At 33.4% G+C, this 17,876-nt stretch overlaps 1 protein-coding gene across 15 annotated transcripts in view; it reads right to left on the minus strand.

Moving 5' to 3' along the window:
- Window positions 1-17,876, minus strand: part of PRPF40A (pre-mRNA processing factor 40 homolog A) — a 64,450-nt gene that overhangs the window by 16,436 nt on the left and 30,138 nt on the right. For 8 of the 15 annotated variants that reach the window (XM_015110126.3, XM_015110127.3, XM_015110125.3 and 5 more), the window contains 9 exons: window positions 10,292-10,402; window positions 8,713-8,833; window positions 8,411-8,464; window positions 6,800-6,824; window positions 5,751-6,125; window positions 2,969-3,077; window positions 2,358-2,422; window positions 1,846-2,010; window positions 672-780 (listed from right to left, as the gene is read on the minus strand). In XM_015110126.3, the coding sequence (XP_014965612.2) occupies window positions 672-780; window positions 1,846-2,010; window positions 2,358-2,422; window positions 2,969-3,077; window positions 5,751-6,125; window positions 6,800-6,824; window positions 8,411-8,464; window positions 8,713-8,833; window positions 10,292-10,402 (1,134 nt within the window). The remainder of the gene's footprint in view (window positions 1-671; window positions 781-1,845; window positions 2,011-2,357; window positions 2,423-2,968; window positions 3,078-5,750; window positions 6,126-6,799; window positions 6,825-8,410; window positions 8,465-8,712; window positions 8,834-10,291; window positions 10,403-17,876) is intronic. The other 7 variants (XM_028830710.2, XM_028830709.2, XM_028830708.2 and 4 more) reach the window with 1 other exon arrangement.

Genomic DNA, 17,876 nt, shown 5'->3' on the forward strand with positions numbered 1-17,876 from the left:
CACCTCCTTCTAAAAGCTAGAATCTGGAAACCATGTTTTCAGCTTTTCCCCCATACATTCCCCACTACATAAACCTTTCTACCACTAAGCATTACAGACAAAAACTAAGGTTACCATGGACAAGTCACATTGCAGGTAAATGCTAAAGTCTTCAATGACCTTCAGCTATGTTTAAATTTGATAATACTTGCATCTATGTGTTCCTTGAAAACTAGAAAACATAAAATATAACAGTGCACAATGAAAAAGAGACAGGAGTGAAATAGGTATTTTAAAATGTTGTAAGTTTTGTAGAAACCACTGCACACTGCTGTCATTCTTGTACCAATCATGTTTGTTATAAGCAAAAAAACCCAGCATTTTTAAACCTAATGAGCAAAAAAGGTACCTTCTTTTTCAAAGTGAGTGTTTAAGATAGCCAATTAATGACAATACAAATAGCTGAATTACCCACTGAGTCTACATCAGTACTTAATACGCTACATGAATGATAAAGAAGCTTATTATAGAAGTTACACATTCCATCTTTAAATGTTACTTCCAATAAATAATCTGCTATACCACATAAACTGGATAAACTAAGCCACAAAAACGTACACATTTTAAAACCAATCTTCCTGAGAATGAGGAAACATCTTGTGTTATCTATAAATACCAGTAACTAAGAATACCTTTTCTTTTTTTGAAAGAAAGAACAAAACATCTTCGTAGATTTCAAGACGATCACGTTCTGATATTGCATTCCAAACTTCCATCTCTCCAAACATTTGCTCTGCTTTTCTATGTTAAAAAATTATATTATACAATAAAAATTAATCTTAACCAATTTTTAAACTAAATTTAAAACTACAAAATGAATACTTTCTATTCGAAGTTCACAAAAATATTAAAGGCAAACTCCTGGATAATTATGAAAAAAAAAAAAATAGCACATGCCTCCCTCTCTCGTTAGAGATAGAGGAGATAATTCACATTAGGCACTGCTTATAGTCTAGACTACCTCTGTATCTAGTGGCAGCCACACAAGACTACCAAACTGCTGACAGAACTAAATTACAGACTTCTCTGGAATACTAAGGAAAACAAAGAAGTACATACAGAAAATAGGCTTAATAACATATCGAAAAACTTTTAACATTAAATTATCCACAATTTTACATAAGCAATCTAAAATGAAGAATGCTATATAAAACAATTATCCAAAATGCTATGCCTACGTAATGAAAACCGCCTCTTTTTACTCCACAAAGATCAATAATGTCAATGTTTTTAAGTAAAAGGCAATCAAATTTGATTTTTCTTTTCTGTTTTTTGTTTGTTTTTTGAGACAGGGTCTCGCTGTCACCCTGGAGTGCAGTGGTGCAATTATGGCTCACTGAAGCCTTCCCAGGCTCAAGTGATTTTTCTACCTCAGCCTCCCAAGGAGCTGGGACTACAGGCACGTGCCACCATGCTTGGCTAATTTTTGTATTTTTCTTTTTTTCCCCTATAAACAAGGTTTTACCATGTTGCCAAGGCTGGTCTTGAACTCCTGGGCTCAAGCCATCTGCTTGCCTTGGCCTCACAAATAGTAGGGATTATAGGTGTGAGCCACCACGTCTAGCCTCCAACTTGATTATTGAATTCAATCTTTCTCCCCTTCTTCCAGTCTCTAAAAAACTTAGTAAGTCTACAAGTTAAATTCTACATTTAACTACAGATTTATTTGGTACCTCATGAAGCTTCCACATTCATAATTATCTAGTTTTATTTAATGAGCTCTGGATCAGCTACTGCACATGGCAAAAAAGTACGACACAAACAACAATGTAGTAAATATAAGCCATGCAACATTCAACATCTTACTTGTATCTGGTTGTAGAAGTCATTTTCTCATGATTTTCAAGAAAACGCTGAAAGGATTCCTTAGCCTCTTTGTACTTTGATCTTGCTTCTTCTTTTTCTTCTTTTTCTGTCTGGACTTTATAGGCATTAAAGGCTTGCTTTTTTTCACTTAACTTTGCCAAAGCACTAATATAAAAATACCATATAAGAGTAGACACAGGCAAAAGAATCAAATATTAGTGATTTGAAAAAAATAAAATTGTTTACATATATAAATTTTAAAAATTTCAAAAATTTATTAAAGACAAGAAATGATTGGAGAAAGTAATTTCTACTTTTAAAATAATTATTATTTTATATGTAGCAGGGTAAATTGTTTGACTGACTTTTTGGTTATTAGACATAAAACAACTCTATACTTGGTATCCTAAACAGATGTCAACAGAGTTAAATGTTTTCTCTTTCTATACAACTTTAAATGTGTTAGGCTTGCTATGCTCAAACTGAAAAGTAAAAAAAAGCTGAAGTATTACCTGTATCGTGGATCATTAATAATCATTTTCATGGCTTGCTCCCATGAAGCATTTGATGGTACCCGCTGAAAATCATTTAAATGAAAAATTAAAATTTCACACAAGAAGAGTTTAAGTCACATAACAGGAACCAAGTATAATACTCACTGCAAATATCAAGCATTTCCATTTGCAGGAGTTTGAACAAGTTTTAAAAAAATAGTTTTTTATTGAAGGCAAATCTGTGTAATACACCTATGAACTAAAATGAAAACTTTAACTGAAATTTAAATAGAGCATAAATGCTTTTTTCTTAGACTACTGATAAAAGATAATTATTATGAATTTTAAAACCCCTTACATTAAATATTGGGTAGAAATGTGCTTGTGTAATACCTTGTACACAATAGTTTTTGTGTTGAAAGTCAGTTTCACAAGTGTTCTTCAAAAAAAAAAAACAAGACACATTTAGTTGCTTTTCAGTTCAACAGTTCACGAGACTGGTATCATCAATACCATCAAAGTTTAAAGAGTAACGTCATTTATTGGGTAAATATTATGCATCACATAAAAATCTGTAATATATATGTGATGTCAAAAAGTTAAACAATAAAAATCTGCAATATTAATACCTTTTCTTTCAATAATTCTTTAAAAGCTTGCTTTGCCTCCTCCTTTGTATTCCAAGTGTATGTTTTCTTTGCTGGTTGGCTCTCCTCCTCTTCCTTTTTGGGAGTAAAACTAGAGAGAAATTCAAATGTGGTAGTTATGAATTAAATAAATTTTTGTTTCATTTAGAAAAATAATGCCTAAACTGTTTAAATGTTTGATGTTGAATTAAAATTTGACATTTAGGATAAAAGCTATATGAACTCTAAAAAAAACACTTATCTGAAGACAAAGAAATAAAGATAATAGTTTCATAAAACTTCAGTTATTAAATCAGTTTTTAAGACCCTGGATAAATGACAAAATAAACGTTTAACTGACTTAAGACACTAGCTCCTCTGGCCCACAGGTTAATAGTTTTAAATGGCTTATTAAACTCATTCACTGGTTCCACATTAGTGCTGCAATAACTCTAAGGATTTGGGCAAGGGTGAAGATTAATAAGATGTAAGGATCAATCTAAATCAGGATTGACAAACTACAACCCACTAGTCAAATTCAGCCTATTAATTTTTGTAATTCTAGTTTTACTTGAAAATGCCCATGTTCATTTGTTTACAGATTGTTTATCGCTGACTGTGCTACCACAGCTGATTTGAGTCACTATATAAAGACTATATGACACAAATAACCCAAAAATATTTCCAATCTGATATTTCATGAAAAAGTGTGCTGAATACTGATGTCAAACAAAAATTAATACTACCCAGAATCACTAACTTGTTTAATAATTGGGGGTCTTCCTGACAAGAAAAAATTGTATAAGCCTTACATTTCTTTCTACATAATAAGGGAATGTATGGGGTGGGGGTCGGGGGATGAAAAAAAAATACTTTAAGTAGAATGCTGATGCAAAGAGACACTGTAGTAGATACTGACAAAAAATGATCTCTATTATAGTAATTAAAATCAAAAGCATATTATAATGACTCAGGCACTATAGCAAGGAAATGTCGGAATGAAAAAAGCAGGGAACAACTATTTAATGTTAAACTTATGGAAAACATTATTGATGAAACGTTTCAGTACGACAAGATGCAAAATAAAATTATTCCAAAAAGCCTAAGTATCTACGGATAGGGGAGCACTTCCATTCATGCACAATCAAATGATAGTAACCCATCACCAGACATGACGGGTACACATTTCTATCAATGTGGAAGATGTCTCTGATATATTAGATATATATTCATGTATCTTAAATGTAGAGAAAATGTTAATTTCATTTTCATGCCTTCAAATACGCCATACGGATTTCTTTTAAAACGTTTTAAGCATCAGAAAAGGTTATCAATCTATTTTGACTTTGGGAAACTAACATACGAACAACAAAAGAACACTTAAAATAAGGGATGGATGGATGAAGGCAACACGCTTAAATATTAAGATGGATAATCATGTTTGGATAATGAGCTTACGGTTAACTATTTTTTTAAAAAAAACATGAGGGCACCCTTAAAGTCAAGAAATTTAGCTTGATCTCACTTTCTAAAGCTCTATAAAGCACAGCCATATAAACTGTACTAGACTACAGGTTATGCAAGTACACACAAACTGTGAACTCTTGACAGATACAGCTTTGTTTTATTAAAAAGTTGTATTACTTTAGTCTAAGAGTGAAATGAGAGTTTTCTTATATCTGGTGTTATCTTTTAAATGTTTCTCTACTTGATTTTCACTTAGAAAAATAATCACAATATTATTTTAACTTGTATTTCTTTATTATTATGGCTGAATGGCTTTTCATATACTTCCTAGACAACTTTCTTTCTCTGTAAATTGCCTTTTTTCCTTGGCCAGGTAGAAAAATCCCAGCATTTTGGGAGGCTGAGGCAGGCCAATGAGCTAGGCATGGTGCATGTGCCTGCAGTCCCAGCTACTCAGGAGGAGACTGAGGTGGCAGAATCGCTTGAGCCCAGGAGGTCGAGGATGCAGTGAGCCCTGATCACGCCACTGCATTCCAGCCTGGATGACAGAGGGAGACCCTGTGTCAAAAAAAAGAAAAAAAAAGGGTGGCCTTGCTCTCTCACCCAGGCTGGAGTGCGGCGGTATAATCATAGCTCACTGCAGCCTTGAACTCCTAGGCTCAGTGACCCTCCTGCCTCAGCCTCCCCAGTAGTTGAGGTTAAAAGTGCTGGCTGATTTTTAAATTTTTTGTAGAGAGAGGGTCTTGCTATGTTGCCCAAGTTGACATTAAACTCTTGGCCTCAAATGATCCTCCTGCCTGGTCCTCCCAAAGTGCTGGGATTACAGGTGTGAGCCACCATGCCTAGCCATAAACTGCTTTTCCCCCCCCCATAATTCCTTTTTCTACAAAGCTGTATTTTTAAAACTGATTTATAGGAGGCTGAAACCCAAAACACCAATAACCAAAGAAGAAACAGTACACCTATCTTAACTGAAAATATTGAGTCTGTTAATCATGAATTTCTGCACTGCTCTCATGTAAAATATTGCATCAAGATATGATGTATCTTGCTTACTAAGGTTTTTGGCAATCTTTCAGATTTGTGCCCCAACTCCCCAGCCTTGGCTCTACTTGTTAAAATTTCAGCGAACTAAAAATTTCAAGTTTGCTGGCATAACCCTCCAAAATTCAGCCTGAAAACTGATCAACTATCTTAACGGCTTGATATTACGATTCTCAAAAAAATTTATTTAAACAATTTATGGCCACTAAACTGGCAACTACTTTTATTAATGAAATCTGGTACTGATTTTTAGAAGACAAGTTACTAAACTTACTCAGCTACAGTTTCTTGCTTAGATGTTTCTTCTCCAGTATTACTGGATACTTCCACACTTTGATCCTGAATAGCAGGGGTACTAGTAAGTTGTGCTTGTTCCTCAGTTGAAATAGTTACTGTATTCTCATTATCTACAACAGTAGCAACAATGGAAGTAACTTCAGGCTCAGGAACAACTGGAACAGTTCCACTGACAGTATTAGAAGTAGAAGTGGAAGCATTAGCATTGGCTGCAGCTGCTGCAGCTGCTGCTGCTGCTGCAGCTGCAACAACAGCAGCTGCTGCTTCTGCAGCAGCCATGGTGCTCATTGTGGTCGGAATTTCTGTTGTAGGGACTGGGGCTGTTGATGTTGTGGTGCACTCTTCTTGCTTACTATACATTAAAAAAAGAGAACACTGGTCATTTCATTATTGTAATCAGAAAGCTAAATAAAGCTAGCTTTAAAATTGTCATAAAATCAAATAATAAGAAATAATTGAAGGAAAAAACAGCAAGAAATGCCAAACCCATTAAAAAAGATTTTAAAACCACAGAATATAACTGTACTACTTTAATTCCATTAACACTCATGGTAACGTATTACAGGCACTCAAAAGTTCAGTAAGCATTCACATTTATAAAATACCCAATCTATCAGATTGTATTACACCATGAAATATGACCCATATTAAAAAGTTCTCTAAGAACTTTGAATTTTCTCCAATTCACCCATTTAGAGGAAACCCTGTGTAAAGGAAGAGATACACAGATATGTTTCGTCCATTCCCTCATCAACTCAAACTGAATTTTGGACTATTCTGTAACACAGTCTTCTTAATTTGTAAGGCATACAGTACAAATTCTAATAATCACTGTATAGCAAAGCATCAAATTGAGTAAATATCCCCCTCCCTAATTTTTCCTCAACAAAATGCTACAAGGACATCAAAATATCAAGCCTAACATGTTAAATCATTACTTGTATTACAAAGAAAATTGAGCAAACACAAGGATATTATAGGAGAGACCAAATTCGTCAATAAAAATTGATGTCCAAAATTGCTTACCTGCTTTCTTCAGCTTTGATCATTGCTATTAAAGAGAGAAAAAAAGTCATCTACTAGTTTTAAAATATAATCACTGAAAACAAACTTTAAAAGATTTAAACTTCAAAAGTATCATACAAAAGGATTTCATTTTCCATCCTAAAAAATAAAAAATCACTTTTACAGAACAAATTCTTGCTCTAAAAGTCTAGTATAGCAAATAAAGAATAAAACAAATTTAAATAAGAGTAATTACTAGGAAAGCTTATTCCATGCTGCTGCTCTCCCAGAGGCTGCTATAACAACTTTATGAAAGTATCTGCATAATTCTGGAAGAAAACAGTATTTTCTCCAGGGATGAGACTCGTTCGATTTATTTTTAAGATACTAAATTCAAAATGGGATCAAATTTATTATAAAATTCCAGCACATATATACTAGCATTGACAAGTAGATAGATAGTTATGCACACCAACTATTTGTAGTAGGGTTATATCAGAAATGAGCTTGATACTTTGTAAATGATCAACTGGGAATCTACCTATCTACATATTATTATTAGCCAATGCTAGTATAGGTAACTTAAACTGAGCTTTAAAGATCTGCACAATTTCAGTTTTCATTCCAGTACATTTTCCATTGGATGTAACAAAAATATCTTCTATTTGACATTATGAAGGGAATGAGGTTCTCCACATTAAGTAATAACACAAGCCTAACTCTTTACAAAAATATTTTTAAAACTTTTCACCCTTTAAAGAAAAATATTTCTGAAAATCTGTTTAGGACGGCTGAAAAAAGGTACTTAAAAAGTTATCATTACTAATGTAAATTAACATTTTTCTGATACAGTGATGATCTAACTAATGAGGTGGCACAAGGAAAAGGTAAAGGGGCTTAATATGACAGAGTCTTTTAGGAAATTTTTATTCTCTTTTCCTGCCAGATGTCATTCCACATCACTATCTACTTTATTAGCCCCATTCTCCTACAATCTGCTACTTCTAATTTTATATAATTTATGACACTAGATTCTATTAGAAGTGAGTATAAAAACTAGATTTTCAATCCCTACTGATTATCTCTATTTTAAGTTTTAGGTTTTACATTTAGTATTAAGTATTTCCAGATTTTTAAGGGTTATTCTGATTAGTTCCAAATGTTGAAAAATTTTCCCTTTGTAAGTGAGGCATGATACTTGGTTTACCTTAATTCTTCCATAATGAACATATCAAGGCTATTTTGCAACACTATGCTAAACAAAACCAGCATTACATATATAGTCTGACAATATACTAACAAAATATAAATGGATATAGATTCAAGGTACTCTACTATCTATTACCATAAAATGAGTTAAAACACAGGTTATATGTATGCACCAACACTCAGTAGGATTTGGAAATTTTGTATGTGAACTCCTTGTTCAACTGAATGATAAACAATCTTTTTTCTAAAAACCAAAGTACAACTTTAAAAGCTACAAGCTCATTTATAATATAACCCTTTAATGAAAAGAATTCTTAGAGATTTTTCACTGCAGATTTATCCAATCATGGTTAGTGAATATTAGTGACACACTCTAATAAAAATGTTAAGTATGACAGAAAATGAATTATCAAAGCAGCTCACCATGCAGGTTTGATTTTGTAATAAGACTTCCAGCAACAATGGTATTCTGGTATCCTAGTTTCAGTGGAATCAAATCAAATAAAAATCTATTTAAAATCTATAGAACTGAGATCTAAAGCAACAAGAAAATAAGAGCCCAAAAAACTGTTACGCCATTTTAAATGTTCTAGTCATTTAATTAATTAAAAAAAAAAAAAAAAGGGGTCTTTGTTTGAACAATCCTATTCTGGGGGAATTGTTTCAAAGTGAATGGCATATACATATAAAACACATACATTAAAAACTACTTTTCCCCATTTTACCTTCAAGATCCTCAAGTTCTTTAGGTTTGGCCCAGCGAGATTCTTTTGTTTGAGAATTATAATAGTAAGGCTTTCCAGAATCTGATTTGTATTCCTTCCAGGGGCATTTAGATAAGAGTTGCTAAAGAGGAAAAACTTCATTGTTAATAATAATATATTTAACATCACTGATCAATTGCATGGCATGGCTGTTTTCACTAGAAATTACCAATTGATACAATTCTAAAACTTGTGAGATGATGGTAATAATATAAACTATCAATTATTGAATACGCACTGAGTGATGTAATTTGAATACATTATTTAATCTTTGTAACACTGCAAGATATATAACATAATTCTATATCTAGGGACTGTTAACTTGAAGTCAGAAAGTAACTTGTTTAAGGTAATATACTCGTTAAAAAGCAAAGACAAGATTCAAAACCAGTTCTACATGAATTTCAAATCCTATTTACTCTTACCATTCACACCCCATTGTAGGTCAAGATTATCATCCATATTTAACAGACTTCTCAAATACTAATACTAGTTGGAAAACCATAAAAGTTGGAAAAAACCAAAATCTAGTTTAGTCATGCTTAGATTTCAGTTTCGTAGTTTATGAATGAATTAACTTATGTAAGAAAACACATAGGTATAATATACTTAAAATCGAATAAACAAAACCTGTTAGGGTAGTATGAGAAATCTATTCAAAAGCTTGAATCCAGACAAACAGTGTCTTGGACAAAGTATATAATTAATATCACTGACTATAAATCAGTATTGGAATACACATTTTTAAAAATCGACCAACCTCCTCTCCCAAGCACTGCTGTGCATATTAGTATGGCAACCTGGAAAATACTTTTACCTTCTCAAATTCCTTAATTAGGAAGAGAAGAAAACAAAAAGGTATACCACCAGCTAGGATGAAACTTAAGCATAGCCTGGAATGCCAGATCAACTCTTACTTACTTAGCACCCCAGAGTTTCTAATTAAACAACATGGACACTGCTTAATTCAGTTTATTCCTTCAATCTTAACTTTTTCTTCAATATCTGTATATTTTGAATGGTAAAACTTACAGCACAAAATGAAATAAAAACACACTTTTTAAAAGGGCATTTCCTACAAAGAGAAAACTTCCCACTCTAAGAGAAGGAAGTATTTGTAGGTAACTTAATTTCATCTCCACTACTCTTAACCCTAGTGGAAATTTAAGAACTCAGCAGAAGTCATTTAAAATCACCCAGTTTTGCTATAAATAGAAACAAAAAAAAGGGGGGGAGGCAGGGAAAGAAACAGTCTTCCCCACTTCCAATTTATTATTTAAATCACCTTTTTAAAATTGATCCCACTCTACTAGGTTTCCTAAGGTGGGACAAAATCAGTAAATAAAATTATTCTGATGAGTTTTATTCTTCTTCCTGATTGGTGTAACTATACTAACCCTCTTTGTTTCTGAATGTCTTTACAGATCCTCTTCTGACATTTAAGTAGTACTGCTCTTTCATAATCAACTACTTACAAAATCCTAAAAAATATGCCCCAGTCTACTTGACAGTCCCTAAATTCCAGCCCTCAAACTTTTACCTCAGCAGGTGTTTTGAGATCATCTGGTTTCTCCCAGGTAGATTGTTTGGTTTCAGTGTTGTAGTAATAAGTCCTTCCATCCGGTGATTTATGTTCAGTCCACATTGATTTCTAAAGAACAAAGATTATAAAAAGATGTAAATTATGTAATAATGTCATTGACGATATCAGTATGATTAGTTTCAAGGCAATAAATATATTAATAAATCAATTAAAAGTATAAACTGGGCATATTTTGACAGTTTAAGTAATCTAGAATAATTCATCAATACAAGTAGGAAAGGAACTGACAATGTTTTTAGAGTACTTCAAAAGCAGCATGGGTAAATTCAAGTTTCAGGATCTCTCTGAATTACAAAGATAAGACTACTCTCCAAAGAACAGTAACTTTATAGCTTACATACACAAGACAATCTTTCAGAATACAAATCTGTGCCTAGTGGATAAAGAAAACATAGGAACTAGATGTTAATATAGTTGAACTGACCATGTGATCATTTATTCATCTACTGTAGTCCAAGGAATCCTTGTATCAACTTAGACAAAGTTCTAATTGACATGCCATAAAGAAAGACACAGCTGTCAAAACTGGAAAACACAGCTTCTGGACAACAATCAGAATTTAACTATCAACAAGATGAAATTTGACAGGGATAAAACTTGTATGTGAATGCCTCAAAACAAGACAGATGAGATAAAATTTTACATGAATGAAACTATAGAATATAAATCCACTATTAAGGTCAACAGAACACACTAAGAACCTACTAGAAGTTGCTAATGATACTTCAGGAAACACTAGACATCCCTCAGATAAAAGTTGATTAAAAGTTTTAAAAGGCATCATGAATGAATGATTTACTAGATGATATCAAAGGTTGTAAATCTAGTTCCAAGCACCAGATTTTTCAGATGGTGACAAATTTAACTATACTTGAAGGAGGGTAACAAAAATTATTTATATAGTATTTCCTCAAATCTAAGACATATTATTGTACAAACCTCTTAAGAAAAAATAAAATCGCTATCAAACGATCATATGCTTTTTTATCACTTGGATTCTACTTCAAACTTATTTAAAGTTACAGTCTTACTAGCACATTAATTTTACCATATACCACTTTTATGCAAACATAACAAGAAAAATAGGCAAATAAAGTACTTAAGAGATCCCTTAAATTTCCTCACACTGAGACTTTCTGTGTCAGAGTGGCTGATATCCATTATATTCCAAATATAAGCTCTTTAGCATCAAATATATTGGTAATATAGTATATCTTTTAAAAAATCATAAAACAAGTGAAAAGTCACTGGTACAGGTTCTTAATGCCTTTTGTACCTTATATAAAAGGCTGATTTTTTATTTTTTCTTATCAACTTTAGAGTAAGAGCTCACTTAGTTTTGATTTCTGTTTTGGGAATGTGACTGAACATATGTGATTCATTTCTTTACCGATTTTCTCACCATAATCATTTTATTCCTAGCTACTAAGGGAGTGACGTCACTTTTATGATTTTCTTTGAAACCAATGACATCCATTCTTTTGATGTGGGCACTTTTGCTGTTTACTCATGCACAACTGCTACCCTGACAATGGAGGTCACAGATACTATGGATTACAGCAGGGGTCTCCAACCCCAGGCCATGGACCATGGGGCAGTTCCAGTCCGTGGCCTGTTGGGAACAGGGCTGCACAGCAGGAGGTGAGCAGTGGGCGAGCAAACAAAGCTTCATCTGTATTTGCAGTCGCTCTCCATCACTCACATCACCTCGTGAGCTCTGCCTCCTGTCCTATCAGCGGTGGCATTAGTTTCTCATAGGAGTGCAAACCTTATCGTGACCTGTGCATGTGAGGCTGCATGCTCCCTATGAGAATGTAATGCCTGATGATCTGTCACTGTCTCCCAACTAGACAGTCCCGTCTGCAATAAATTTCTGCATGTTGTAGCAGGATTATTAGATAATTCCAAAGCTGTGTTAAATTCTAGCACTTCATACTGGATAAAACCACCACAATATCTCTTAAGCAAATATAAAACAGGTGCTGGAAAAATAATCTGGCTTTCTGCTATTAGCCTGCTTTAATTTATTTTCATCAAAAGTTGGTGCGATTAGAAACACAAGTGTGGAAACTTCAACTATATGGTAATGCTTTATTTCACAAATTAAATGGCGTTAAGACAGATAAAGGGGTTTATTTTTCTTTTAAAAACAACTAATGATCTCAGTAGCATCTCAAAACTGCACTACCTAAACAGAGTTCTACCATAAGCCGCAAAATTGTGTAGACTACTTTCAACTTTCCAAGTCACATCTGCTAAGGAGCATCAAGGAAAGAGCAAAATCAGCAAAACCATGAGGAAATAAAAGAATAAAAAAGAAAAGGACACTGTATAGCTGACCAAATGATGAGGAGGGAGAGGAGACACAAGCTAATAAAACAAATAGAAATCAACTTAATATTCTTTACCTATTTATTTAAGCCTTATAACTAACTACACTACAACGCAAATATAATTACTATCTTTCTATAGATAAGAAAACCAAGGTTTAGTAAGGCTAGTAACTTGCTCATAGGGACTTGGGAAATGACACTAGAACGTCGAACTGCTTTTCAAAACCACAATTATTTTATTACCAACAGTTATTGTGCTAATAAAAAATTAGATATGAAACAACAGTTCTGGGAAATCAATTAAAACAAGATTTTTGGGCGAGTAGGTAGATAAATTGAGAGTATATCAGCAAAATAAGGGATAAAATTATCCTTACTATATCGACAATCAATATGAAAACAGAGTCTACTGGAAAAATAAACATGGCCATAGACAGAATACAGTTAATATATTAGATGTTCAACTTCACTAGCCAATCAAAAAACCACACATTAATGAAAACTTTCTGCTCATCAGATAAATGACAAAGACCATTAATATACAATGTGAAAGAAGAGTGAGAAAAAGGGTATTTTCACGTGCTACCGCTGGGAATGAAATTAGCATAAAGGCAATTCAGCAGTTCTTACAGATATTAAAAATGCAAACATCACCACTTACTTGAACCTGAAATTTCACTCTGAAAACTTCTATTCATATTGTTGCAAATACGTACAAGGACGTTGTTTACAAGATCATTACGTGTAATGGTGAAGAATTACAGTTAACTCAATGTCCACCCATAGGAAAACAGGTCAATTATGGTCCATTCATATTACTGATTATCTTATTTATAATAAAATAGAAAATGTCTAAAATGCAGTGCCAAATGATATAGTGGCAAAAATATATACAGAAAAATCATTTGAAATGCAAAGAAAACTGGGCATAAGGAAAAAAGCATGCACATATAACTATCACAAGTAATAAGCTCTTCAGGTTCAGAAAAAGCTAGTCAATAAGACACAAAGAAGGTTTTAAAGAAATTCAATAAATATATTCAAACTCAACCTTCTATGTGTCATGGAGACAAACACATATACACACACATTTGTACAATGTATAAGCTGAATTTATGAAAACTAGGAAAAAATGGCTAAATTCCAAACACTGAATAAATAGAAAAATCCCCTTACTACTCTAAATAAGGAAAATATTAAAAAGCTGGCTAGGCTTGGTGGCTTCTGCCTGTAATCTCAGCATTTTGGGAGGCCGAGGCGGGAAAATCACCTGAGGTCAGGAGTTCGAGACCAGCCTGGCTAACATGGTGAAACTCCATTTCTACTGTACTTAAAACATAAAAAATTAGCTAGGCGTGGTGGCGCACGCCTGTAATCCCAGCTGCTCGGGAGGCTGAGGCAGGAGAATCACTTGAACCCGGGAGGCGGAGGTTGCAGTAAGCCAAGATTGTGCCATTGCACTCCAGCTTGGGCACCAAGAGCAAAACTCTGTCTCAAAAAAAAAAAAAAGCAAAGAAAAAGAAAAAGCCAAATAATAATCAGAATTGAGGAAAAATAGAATCACAGATACAGATTTAAAAACAATCAAAACCTAGAGAAAATGATTTCCAAGCAAACCACTTTACCAAAATTCACCCCAGAAAAAGCACATCACACTTGAACATCCCAACAACACAGAAACAAGAGAAAGATACAAAACCAGATGGTTTCACAGCAGAATGTTATACAACCTTTAAAGAACACAGAATTGCAATTTTATATCGGGATTTCAGATTTTAGGGGGAAAAAGATGAAAAGCTCTCCATTAATTAAAAAGAAACAGAAAAGATACCAGAAGAGCATCATGAATGTAAATTTAACAACATATACACTCTGACCAAGCAGAATTTACTGTAGTACAAGAGTAGTTCAATATTAGAAAATCTACAGAAGAAATTATTTCCATTATCTAATCAAATAAAAAAACAAGTATGTGATTCCACTATGGTATGATCAAATCACACCCAGAAAACTAAGTTCACAAGTATTCAAAAAATAAAAAAAACAAAATGCTCAAATGAAATAATTTAAGAAATAAAAAACCTAAATGATAAAAGGCAATCAGTTATCACCCTAAAGCCACTTCCATTAAAATCACAAAAGCACACCTGGAATCACTAAAATTCTGGCAAATATACCACAGCAATAAAATGAAATTACTGGTGCAAATTTTGGAGAAGTAAAGTTCTCTTGCCTTTACTGCTATTTTTATATATATAAAATTCCAGTGAAATCTAATTACAGTTTTTAAATACTATTTGAACTGATAAGGAAATCTGGTAATGTCATTGGTCACAAGACAAATACACAAAATAATCTGCATAGATGATAACTAGGTTAAAATAAACATAGGAAAAATTCTGTACTCACAATGTAACATTTTTTTTCTTTTTTTTGGGAAAGGGTCTCACTCTGTTGCCCAGGCAGGAGTGTAGTGGCATGATCACAGCTCACTGCAGCCTCAAGCTTCTGGGCTCAAAAGATCCTCCCTCCTGAGCCTCCTGAGTAGCTGGGACTACAGACACACACCACTATGCTCAGCTAATTTTTTATTTTTTTGTAGAGACAGGGTCTCACTTTGTTGCCCAGGCTTGTAACACATTTTTACAAAGCAAACAAACTTTAAAAATAGGGTACCTATTTACCTTATCTAAGCAGAAGTTAAAACAAAAATCATAATGGAAAAGTGGGAGACTATATACTGGTAAAAAGTAACAGATGAAAAATTACCTAAACACATAGGCATATGGCAATTTAACCTTGAAATTCAGAGAGAAGCAACAGAAAAATACAGGGAGAAAGAGATGACTCATCTTTTCTAGCTAAAGATTTTAATTCGCTATCTTCTTATGTAGATCCAAGCAGATGAAAGACATGCCAAGATGCAGGAATAACAAAGTAACTTTATATAGCACACAGAATATTCTTAAAAACTAGCCCTGAACGACAACATATATGAAGCTTTAATAAACTGTAAAGAACTTTACATCTTAGAGACTGTACTTTCTGATCATAATGCAATAAGGATAGCTCATAAAAAAAAGTTCCCCAAAGGTATAATCCATGAAATAATTGATGGGCTGAAATAACAAATTTAGTTTTCATTAAAATTAGAAACTTCTGCTTTGTTAATCTGAAGAATGAGAAGATAAGCCACAAACTGGGAGAAAATAGTTGCAAAAGACTTATCTGATAAAAACCAGTTATCTTAAAACTCTACAATAAAAAAACAATCGGATTAAAAAATAGGCAAAAGATCCAAAGAAACACTTTCCCAAAAATGTAAAGATAGCCAATAAAGATGCTCCACATCACATACAATTAGCCACAAATTAAAGCCAGATACATTATACACCTATTAAAATGAAAAATCCAAAACGCTGATATCAAATGCTGGTGAAGGTGTGGTACAACAGGAATTCTCATTCATTGCTGTTAGGAAGTCAGAGTGGTACAGCCACTTTGGAAGACGATTTCAAGGTTTCTTAACGAAACTAAACACACTCTTACTACACAATCCAGCAACAGTGCTCCTCATTAATATCTACCCAAATTAGTTGAAAACTTATGTACACACAGAAAATCTGTACATGTATGTTTATAGCAGCTTTACTCATAATGACCAAATCTGGGGAACAACCAAAATGTTCTTCAGTACATGAATGGATAAAGTGTGGTACACCCAGATAATGGAGTATAATTCAGTGAGAAAAACAAACGAAGTATCAAGCCATAAAAAGACAATGGAGGAACCTTAAATGCATATTACTAAGAAGCCAATCTGAAAAGGCTAAATACTGTATGATTCCAACTATATGAAATTCTTAGAAAAGCAAAACTATGAAGGCAGAAAAAAAATGGTTGCTGGAGTAGAGCAACAAGAAATGAATAGGCAGAGCACTGATTTTTAGGGTAATGAAACTATTCTGTGTGATACTGCAATGGCTGATACATACATATTCATTATACATTTGTCAAAATATATAGGATGTACAATATTAACAGTGAACCCTGATATAAACTGTACTTTGGATGGTAACAATTTGTCATTGTATATTCATCAATTGTAACATATGTACCAATCTGGTGTGACATGCTGACAGTGCCAGACAGCAAGTTCTTTGTGGGGGGTAATAATCTGGGAACTCTACTATCCACTCAATTTTGCTATAAACCAAAAACTGCTCTAAAAAAACAGTATCTATTTTTTAAACAAAGTCTCATGTCTGGAAACCAAGAAAAACATATCCCTTAATAAAGAAATTTGTGGGTTTTTTATTTTGAGATGGGGTCTCCCTGCTAATGTGTGGTGGTGGCATGATTTCGGCTCACTGCAGGCTCAATCTTCCTGGGCTCACGCAATTCTCCTACCTTAGCCTCCCAAGGAGCTGGGACTACAGGAGTATGCCACCTGGCTAATTTTTGTATTTTTGTAGAGATGGGGTTTCACCATGTTACCCAGGCTGGTCTCAAACTCCTGGGCTCAAGAAATCCTACCACTTCAGCCTCCTAAAGTGCTAAGATTACAGGCATGAGCCACTGCATCTGGCCAGGAAAAGTATTAATATTGGTTTAGAAATACACAAATAGAAATAAACAGTGGAAAAGGAAACACAGAGATAAATCCCAGAATACGTGAGAATTTAAATATGACAATAAAGAGCTTTCAATTAAAGTCAGAAAAACTGGTTTGATAGCTGACACAACTGGCTATCCATCTTATAGACAGATATTCCAGATGAATCAAACACTTAATGATTAAAAAAAAAGCAATGAGAATCTTCCAAGAAAATACAATGAGGAAACTTTTGTAAAAATTTCAATAAACTCATCAGCTAAAAGAGATAACCTATCTAATTACTACATTAACATACTAAAAGGTTATGTGGCAAGATCATTAAAAGCAAAATCAACAGACCAATGACTAAGAAAAATATCTGAAATTCATGATTATTAAAGGGTTAACATCAATAACATTTGAAAAACTCTTAAAACGAATTTTACAGGAAAAAATAAAAAATAACCCAACCTAAAAACAGGAAAGGACAGGGACAGGTTAACAGAAGAGAAATCCAAATACCAAATAAAATGTTCAATCTCATTAAGAATCAAAGAAAAACTATCACTTTAAACCCATGTCCACTCACTAA

This window comes from Macaca mulatta, chromosome 12 (assembly GCF_049350105.2).
Source record: "Macaca mulatta isolate MMU2019108-1 chromosome 12, T2T-MMU8v2.0, whole genome shotgun sequence".
Lineage (NCBI taxonomy): Eukaryota > Metazoa > Chordata > Mammalia > Primates > Cercopithecidae > Macaca > Macaca mulatta.